The sequence below is a fragment of the Sardina pilchardus genome, unplaced genomic scaffold (genome assembly GCF_963854185.1).
Source record: "Sardina pilchardus unplaced genomic scaffold, fSarPil1.1 HAP1_SCAFFOLD_117, whole genome shotgun sequence".
NCBI lineage: Eukaryota > Metazoa > Chordata > Actinopteri > Clupeiformes > Clupeidae > Sardina > Sardina pilchardus.
The window spans coordinates 2,501-12,500 of NW_026910897.1; the positions used below are offsets into that span (position 1 = coordinate 2,501).

The window sequence follows — 10,000 nt, forward strand, 5'->3', positions numbered from 1 at the left end:
TGTGGATCAGTGATGGTTCTTGTGCTGCTTCATTCTGTGTTCTCAGGCCCAGTTGAAGAAGCGAGGTGACTCTGATGGTCCACCAGAGGGTGCTGTTGCTCCATCTCCATCTCAGCTCTCTCGCTCCCCGAAGTCACCCTTCCTGCCGCGTGCCTCTCGAGTCCTCCCCCCTCCCACTGCAGGCAAAGAGAACGGGTAAACTGACCGAATCAAGAATGTTAATAGGAGAACGTGTGTAACTCAAAAGTGTTTAATTGTAGGTGCTTTATATGGACTTGCGTGTGAATGGGACCATTCGCTCTTGAATTCAAAACTAAATGTAGTGTTTCAGGAGTTAATGACTTTCATGTGTAACCAGAAGCCTGTGTATTAACTATATATTGTGTGTGTGTGTGTGTGTGTGTGTGTGTGTGTGTGTGTGTGTGTGTGTGTGTGTGTGTGTGTGTGTGTGTGTGTGTGTGTGTGTGTGTGTGTGTGTGTGTGTGTGTGTGTGTGTGTGTGTGTGTGTGTGTGTGTGTGTGTGTGTGTGTGTGTGTGTGTGTGTGTTTGTGTGTGTGTTCATGTTTATGTTTGTTAGGGAAGAGGCTTCACCCCAGTGGCTGAAAGAACTCAAGTCTAAGAAGCGTTTGAGTCAGTATGAAAATGACGGATAAGTCTCAGAAGCAGGTAAGCTTGTGTGTGCACATATTTGTGTTTTGGAGAGGGTCTTGCCCTACATGAAACCTCAGTTTAGATATAACTGAACTTTTGTCTAGTTCAAATGAAATAAAGATTTTTTTTTTTTTTCTCGTCTTTGCTTACATGCTGATACATGATACAGAAAGTTGGTCCGTTTATAAGACGTGTTCAGACATTTTCAGATAGAAGGACTGTTAGAAAGAGAGACTTCACTGTGCTTGATGGTCTTATTGGCCCCCACCATCAACTGCCTAGCATAACCTGAACCCTTGGGCCTTGCCTAACCCTAGCGCCTTGCAGGCAGCGCTTCATTGACGGTGGGGGCCAAAAAAGACCATATGTCTTTTAGGGTCAAGGGAAATAAATCGGTTGTCACTGTCTGTACAAAGCCTCACAAGCATACACACAATGCAGGCACATCACCCCAGGCACACCATTGTGCACACACATCCCACAAGCCCATGTATCCCACTAACACCCCCTTGTGCACAGCACATTACACACACACACACACACACACACACACACTCATAACATATCTCCCTCCCTCTCTCTTTCTAGGTTGCCTTAAAACGAGAGACTCAAGACAGAAGCCTTAACCTTTGACCTTGAGTTGACATGGATTTCCACTGCTGCTGCTGACGACAACATTGACGGTGTCAATCACATTTTTTTCTTTCCGTTTCTGTCTCTGTCCCTCCTGCCTGAGTCACCCACATGCGCATGGTGCCTTTATGGTAGAAAACCTCTAGTAGTCTCATGGACACATGAACAAAACCACAGGCACACAACTGTGTCTTTCTTGTCTCGGTGTGTTCGTCATACCTGAAGGTCTTTTACAAAGTGTCCTGTCAGACTGTTTGTATAGTCACTTTAGTCTCTTCTGTGATCAGATTCAAGAGTGGGGTAGGAACAAACTCCCCAGAACTTTGTTGTAATCAGGAGCAATTAGCCTGCAGCACCACAACTCCTGTTAACCTGGAAATGCTTCTGAAATCAGAAGGATAATCCAGTCACTCCATTGTTTAACTGTCAATGTATGTAAGTATGTTGTTGTTGTTGTTTTCTGTTAACTGGTTGTATGTAAACATTTTGATTTATTCTTGTTGTAATTTGTAAATCAAGGGATGATTGAGACAATCATCTGAAGCATTTGCCATAGGATCACGGGACTGGTTTATAATTCCCAAGGACTACAAACATGAAAAATGATGGTGTTGTCCCTGAGATCACTGTCAGAGAGACTGTATAGTGTATGTGTTGGCAATAAAGTAAAACTGTAATCATGAAATGCTATATTTGTATTTTTGCTGGTTTGGGTAACTGAGTTACATTAAATGATGCTGAGAAATGTGGCCAGTGTGTGTTGATCTTTTTTTTATATGAAGCTCAGTCTTACAGTCTTCACCAGTTTGTTTTTCCATGGCCCTGAACCATTGTTATTTTGGGCTATAACGTGTACTGGTGCAGGCTCTGTAGTGCTTGATCAACAAAAAATACTCTCTTCACTGCTTATTTGATGTTTTTCTCATGCAGAAAAAGATTCTGGGGTCAATTTTCATGCGCATGTTCCTTAACACATGATTTATCCGGACACAAAATCAAGTCTGTTACGGGGAATTCTTAAATACACACAGTCATATAAACATTCATATACACAAACTCTGATAGGAAAAAAGTTAACTTATTGTAAAAAGTAGAATGCTTTATCTTTTACTGATATGTTTAAATTACTGTAATATTGGACTCTTATATGCATTTCATTAACATAATCCTTAAATGCTGATGTTTGTGTAGTTATTAGCCTGGCAAGCCAAACTACAGTATAGGCAAAATATATGTTTTGCCGCTAGGGTGCATCTAGATTTCTAGGCTATTAGTCCGTGAGCCAGAGGGGTTGGTCGTTACCGAAAAAGTGGCAAAGGCTACCATACCTTTTCTGAAAGCCTGGGATCTCAGCTTTTCAATGATGTATGATGGCCATCTGACAAAAGTAGCTGTTTTGAGTTATGATGCATAATGTAAACTAAGGTTGAAGAAATAATGCGTATAAATCAAGCAGAACACTGAAATATTTTATTTTGTTATGTTTGGTATCATTTTAAAGGGGAGACTCTGAGCTTTCATTTAAATCCTTTTGTGAACATTTTGGATAAGTACAGCCAACCCTGGAGCTCTTCAAACCTTTAATCACACACATTTTCCTGCCATTTCCCTGCCATCTTTTGTCTTTTAATCCTGTGGCACCTGGGAGCATCAGAGAAACAAAATTCAAACACTGAAATACTGGCATGACCCTATGGATTCAGAAAATGTATCATTTACCCATATTATCTGATTTGGAGGGGATGATTTTCCGTCTTATATGTCTTTGAAAAAACGCGATCTCTGATACAACACTGTAAATCACCCCCTCCAAATCAGATAATATGGGTAAATGATACATTTCCTGAATCCTTAGGGTCAGGCCAGTATTTCAGTGTTTGGATTTTGTTTCTCTGATGCTCCCAGGTGCCACAGGATTAAAATACAAAAAATGGCAGGGAAATGGTAGGGAAATGTGTGTGATTAAAGGTTTGAAGAGCTCCAGGGTTGGCTGTACTTATCCAAAATGTTCACAAAAGGATTTAAATGAAAGCTCAGAGTCTCCCCTTTAAAATGATACCAAACATAACAAAATAAAATATTCCAGTGTTCTGCTTGATTTATACACATTATTTCTTTAACCTTAGTTTACATTATGTGTCATAACTCAAAACAGCTACTCTTGTCAGATGGCCATCATACATCATTGAAAAGCTGAGATTCCAGGCTTTCAGAAAAGGTATGGTAGCCTTTGCCACCTTTTCGGTAACGGTTTCCATAATTTGAGGCCCTGGCTCACGGACTATATAGTTATTGTATTTAAAGGCATACTTTTTGAGTCAATGTTACAAAATACATAACACAAAGCCATGTATTAGAATATGATGATACAATCTAATTGCCACCTCTTGTAAACTGATCATTATGTTTGTAATATAAACAAACAGAACATACATAATATACTGTGCATAAGTTTTCTTTAAGGAAACAGAGGTTCAATATCTTACCTTTATTTGTGAACGTAGCCTAATTATAATATTGATAGGTTGTTACAGTAGGCCTTGCCTACGTCACGACCGCTTGGCCTACAGGTGAATGAAGGTGTTACTTTCAGTTCGGCGAGGCGAGCTAGGCTTGCTATTATGGAAGGAGGTAACATGTAACATGTTGCAGCCATCGTAAATCGTTGGATTACGTTGTTTTTCGTTAACTTTCACAAGTTTACAACGTAAGTACTATGTGACTCATAATGTTCTCGTTTACATTTTAATTGAAGACGCAGGCTGCTGATTGCATTACTTTCTTTCTTTCGAGAAAGGAATCCTAGTTCGTTAAGGAAGTAGCATGCCTATACCTTTTAGTCTGGGTTAGCCTACTTTAGACCTACAGAGTAGCCTAGCCTAAACAAACAAACTGAAAACCTCGTTCCGAAATCGGGGTAGGCTATGATGTTTACATGTGCAAATACAAAACCGGGATAGCATCCATTTGTTTAGTTGACACTTTCATCTGACTTACAACATGAGGACCGATTTTTAATCTGCAGTGTAAAAGAAGACACTCCTCATTTTACTTCAATGTAAGTGTATGTTATATAGGTGCAGTGTAAGCATGTGTATTCATACTGTGAATACTTTCATACTGGGTATATTTTCTGCATTAGGCTACATTGCCTGTAGCAGGGAGCGTACAGTATATGAGTCCATTTCTTGTTAAGTAACTTGTCTTGGCCCCTGCAGGCTCCAGCAGTGAGCCCCATTCAGGAGTGGAAGGCCACCCCCATCATGCGCAAGATGAGCTCCTCCACCAAGGCGCCCCTGCAGGATGTGGCCGAGCACCAGGCTGCTGCCTCTCTGGCATCATACAGCCACCTGCTGCAGGGCCAGGACCTATTTTTTACAGTCTATGGCCAGGACGCATACCGCGGGCAGATCTCCTCGACCTTCGACCCTTCCAGATTGCCCCACGGCATCCCCCTTGATCCCGGTACGACCTGAGCTGGTGCCTTTGTGTTGGGAGCTCTCTTGCGCTCCCATCAGACGTGATCTCGGGTTGTTCTACCCTCTTCTGTTCTGTTGCCCTTTCTCCCTCTTTGTTTGGCCGACTCCTTTCTTGGCCATCTTTGATTCTTCTAATCAGATTGTGATTGATTTTTATCATCATCCCGCCTATTGGTCTAATAATGAGTCTTACAGTATAAGAATGTGTGTTAGTCAACAAACAAATTCTCCCGTCAGCATTCATTGTGAGTTAATTGGACCATATTCTAACAGTTACAGTATTATTTTGTGTCTGTGCACAGCTGCTGCTGCCTACTCCCTGCCCCCGCACCTGACCTCTGGACCAAGCTACCCGCAGCCCTACCCACCTTACCCACCTTACCCACCTTACCCACCCTTCCTGCTCCAGGGCTACCCAGAGACGCCAGCACTGCAGTACCGCCACACGGCATTCAGCGACTACATCACCTCGCAGCAGGTGAACCATTGGCCAGCCGCCGCTGCCACTGTGGCCGCCCAGAGGTTGGACCTGCTGCACACATTCAACCCCAGAGACCAGCTCTTCCTCTACTCTTTTCCACCACGGGGTAAGATACACACACACACACACACACACACACACACTTGAAGAGACTTACTGTACTACACTTAGTCAGAGGAGGAGTGCAGGAGATGGGTGAGAGAGTCTGGAGTCACACTAGTGCTACAGTATTTGCACATGGGGAAAGCGTGGGGAAAGGTATGTTGTAGACATGAGAAGAGTAATGGTGGCCAGGTGACACACACACACACAAACACACTTTAAGATACTTACCACACCACAAGTCAGGCGTCATCACATTGGAGATAAACTCAAATTGTGTGAATTGTAATGGACACACACAACAATGTACACAACACACATCCCTAATGTAGCACCGCAACATATGGGTTTCACTTTCATAAGCCTGGGCAAATGATTGATAACCAGGAAAAACTTATTTCCTAAACCTTGTGGGTCGTGGGTCTGTATTAAACTGCTGATTTGCCTTTTTGTTTACTTTGTGTTTGAGCCTATCAGTCGTCTGCCTGACCTGTCAGCTGATTGTCTAACGTGTTAGCTGACACACCTATCAGCTGATGCGGGAACTTTTGGAATGACTTAAGAAACGCATACGAGAGGAGTAGGGAGATAACCCTATAACGCAATTCAAGAGAATCAAATTAATACCTGTGTTTATTGTTATTAATCACAAAAGTCTGATTGTTACAATGTACACACAGACACACACACACACACACACACACACACACAGACACACACACACACACACACACACACACACACACACACACACACACAGACACACACAGACACACACACACACACACACTCACACACACACACACACACACACACACACACACACACACACACACACACACACACACACACACACACACACACACACACACAGCCAAACAGACAGACACACAGACACACACACACACACACTCACACACACTCACACAGACAGACACACACACAGACACACACACACAGACACACACACAAACACAAACACACACACACACACACACGCACACGCACACGCACACACGCGCGCACACACACACACACACACACACACACACACACACACACATTCTGCTATGCACAAACAACTTCTACCAGATTGATCTTGTACTCACAAATATTCAACACACAACCCTAATATAATACAGTACACCCAAACACATACACACACACACAAGCCCAGAGCAAAGTCGATAGATAATAATTCTAGGACAGCAAAGCATAGTGAGAATGTTCAGTGTTTTAACAGAATTTCATACTTTCTGTTTCCAGGTGGAGTTCCACATATTTCTGATATGAAGGTTGTGTTGCTGGGATGCGGAGGTGGTGGGAAGAGTTCATCAGGAAACACCATCCTGGGCAGAGAGCAGTTTAGCACCTCAGGAAGAACAGATAAGTGTGTGAAGAGAGAAGGAGCAACAGCAGGGAGACACATCACTGTAGTGGAGGCACCAGGATGGTTTAGCAACGACACTGTAGAGGACACTTCTGAACATGAGAAACGAGAGATTGTCCTCAGTGTGTCTCTGTGTCCTCCAGGACCCCATGCTCTACTCCTGGTCATTAATGTGAATGAATCATTTACAGAGGAAGACAGAAGAGGAGTGCAAGAGCACATGGAGCTGCTGGGGGAGAGAGTCTGGAGTCACACTATAGTGCTGTTCACATGGGGGGAATGGCTGGGAGACGCAAGTATTGAGCAGCACATTGAGAGTGGAGGAGAGGCTCTGCAGTGGGTTGTAGAGAAATGTGGGAACAGGTATCATGTTGTAGACAATATGAAGAGTGATGGTGGTCAGGTGACAGAGCTGCTGGAGAAGATAGAAGAGATGGTGGCAGGAAACAGGGGCCATCAGTTTGACTTTGACAGAAATATTTCTAAAAAACTAAAAGAAAAGAAGAAGGAAGAAGACAGAAGAGCAGAGGAGAGGAAGATGAAGGTGCACAAGCAGAGACAGACTCTCAGATCATCAGCAGGTGAGACATTTTCAGCTCTCAAACCTACACGTGAGACATGTACTGTAAATATACACATCACAACTCATGTGTACGCCATTCATTATCTCTTTGTGCTATGATCACCTTCTGTATTCCTCTGTAACGCACACACACACACACACACACACACACACACACACACACACACATTCTATATAAAGCTCCTGATTGATCCCAGACTCTCAAATATGCAACACATATCCCTAGTATACACAACACACACACACACACACACACACACACACACACACACACACACACATATTTTGATATGCACAAAGACCTGCTACCAGATTGATCTTGTACTCACAAATATACAACACACATCCCTAATGTTCACAACACAAGCACACACACACACACACACACACACACACACACACACACACACACACACACACACACACGCACACTCTCTGTTATACACAAAAGAGCACCTGATTTTTCCCAGACTCACAAATATACAACACATATCCCTAATATAATATACACAACACACAAACACATACACACACACACACACACACACACACACACACACACACACACACACACACACACACACATACACACACACACACACACACACACACACACACACACACACACACACACACACACACACACACACACCTGAAAAACCAGAGTAGGCCTACACACACACAGAAGCCCAGAGTAAAGTCGATAGATAATAATTTTAGGACAGCAAAGCATAGTGAGAATGTTTAGTGTTTTAACAGAACTACATACTTTCTGTTTCCAGGTGGAGTTCCACATATTTCTGACATGAAGGTTGTGCTGCTGGGAAACAGATATGCTGGGAAGAGTTCATCAGGAAACACCATCCTGGGCAGAGAAGAGTTCAGCACCTCAGGCAGAACAGCTGAGTGTGTGAAGAGAGAAGGAGCAACAGCAGGGAGACACATCACTGTAGTGGAGGCACCAGGATGGTGGAACAACCATGCTGTAGAGCTAACGCCTGAACGTGAGAAACGAGAGATTGTCCTCAGTGTGTCTCTGTGTCCTCCAGGACCCCATGCTCTACTCCTAGTCATTAATGTGAGTAGGTCATTCACAGAGGAAGACAGAAGAGGAGTGCAGCAACACATGGAGCTGCTGGGGGAGAGAGTCTGGAGTCACACTATAGTGCTGTTCACATGGGGGGACTGGCTGGGAGACACAAGTATTGAGCAGCACATTGAGAGTGAAGGAGAGGCTCTGCAGTGGGTTGTAGAAAAATGTGGGAACAGGTATCATGTTGTAGACAATAAGAAGAGAGATGGTGGCCAGGTGACTGAGCTGCTGGAGAAGATAGAGGAGATGGTGGCAGGAAGCAGGGGTCATCAGTTTGACATTGACAGAAATATTTGTATGAAACTACAAGAGAAGAAGAGGGAAGAAGAGAGAAGAGCAGAGGAGAGGAAGATGAAGGTGCACAAGCAGAGACAGACTCTCAGATCGTCAGCAGGTGAGACATTTTCAGCTCTCAAATCTACACGTGAGACATGTAGTCTACTGCAAATATACACATCACATTCACAACTCATGTGTATGCCATTTATTATCTCTCTGTATACCTCTGTAGCACACACCACACACACACACACACACACAAACATATTCACACAAGCCCAGAATGGTGTAGATAGATAATAATTAAATGACAGCAAAGCATAGTGAGAATGTTCAGTGTTTTAACAGAACTACATGCTTTCTGTTTCCAGGTGGAGCTCCACATATTTCTGACATGAAAGTTGTGCTGCTGGGATACGGAAATGCTGGGAAGAGTTCATCAGGAAACACCATCCTGGGCAGAGAGGAGTTTAGCACCTCAGATAAGTGTGTGAAGAGAGAAGGAGCAACAGCAGGGAGACACATCACTGTAGTGGAGGCACCAGGATGGTATTATAACAACACTGTAGAGGAAACTCCTGAACGTGATAAACGAGAGATTGTCCTCAGTGTGTCTCTGTGTCCTCCAGGACCCCATGCTCTACTTCTGGTCATTGATGTGAGTAGGTCATTCACAGAGACAGACAGAAGAGCAGTGCAGATACACATGGAGCTGCTGGGTGAGAGAGTCTGGAGTCACACTATAGTGCTGTTCACCAATGGGGACTGGCTGGGAGACACAAGTATTGAGCAGCATATTGAGAGTGGAGGAGAGGCTCTGCAGTGGGTTATAGAAAAATGTGGGAACAGATATCATGTTGTAGACAATAAGAAGAGTGATGGTGGCCAGGTGACAGATCTGCTGCAGAAGATAGAGGAGATGGTGGCAGGAAACATGGGCCATCTGTTTCACTTTGACAGAAATATTTCTACAAATCTACAAGAAAAGAAGAGGGAAGAAGAGAGAAGAGCAGAGGAGAGGAAGATGAAAATGCACAAGCAGAGACAGACTCTCAGATCATCAGCAGGTGAGACATTTTCAGCTCTCAAATCTACACATGAGACATGTAGTCTACTGCAAATATACACATCACATTCACAACTCATGTGTATGCCATTTATTATCTCTCTGTATTCCTCTGTAGCACACACCACACACACACACACACACACACACACACACACACACAAAAATATTCACACAAGCCCAGAGTAAAGTCGACAGATAATAATTCTATGACAGCAAAGCAAAGTGAGAATATTCAGTGTT

At 43.5% G+C, this 10,000-nt stretch overlaps 2 protein-coding genes across 2 annotated transcripts in view; both read left to right on the top strand.

The window, feature by feature from the left end:
• LOC134074662 (uncharacterized protein KIAA1671 homolog) overlaps positions 1–2,033 on the top strand; it is a 3,989-nt gene extending 1,956 nt beyond the window's left edge. The window contains exons 3-5 of the mRNA XM_062530469.1: positions 47–195; positions 578–666; positions 1,240–2,033. Of these exons, the coding sequence (XP_062386453.1) occupies positions 47–195; positions 578–653 (225 nt within the window). The 3' untranslated portion in view covers positions 654–666; positions 1,240–2,033. The remainder of the gene's footprint in view (positions 1–46; positions 196–577; positions 667–1,239) is intronic.
• Positions 2,034–4,680: 2,647 nt separating this feature from the next.
• Positions 4,681–10,000, top strand: part of LOC134074664 (uncharacterized) — a 20,929-nt gene continuing 15,609 nt past the window's right edge. Inside the window, exons 1-5 of the mRNA XM_062530471.1 lie at positions 4,681–4,749; positions 5,066–5,350; positions 6,613–7,317; positions 8,102–8,806; positions 9,063–9,758. Coding sequence (XP_062386455.1) covers positions 6,636–7,317; positions 8,102–8,806; positions 9,063–9,758 — 2,083 coding nt within the window. The 5' untranslated portion in view covers positions 4,681–4,749; positions 5,066–5,350; positions 6,613–6,635. The remainder of the gene's footprint in view (positions 4,750–5,065; positions 5,351–6,612; positions 7,318–8,101; positions 8,807–9,062; positions 9,759–10,000) is intronic.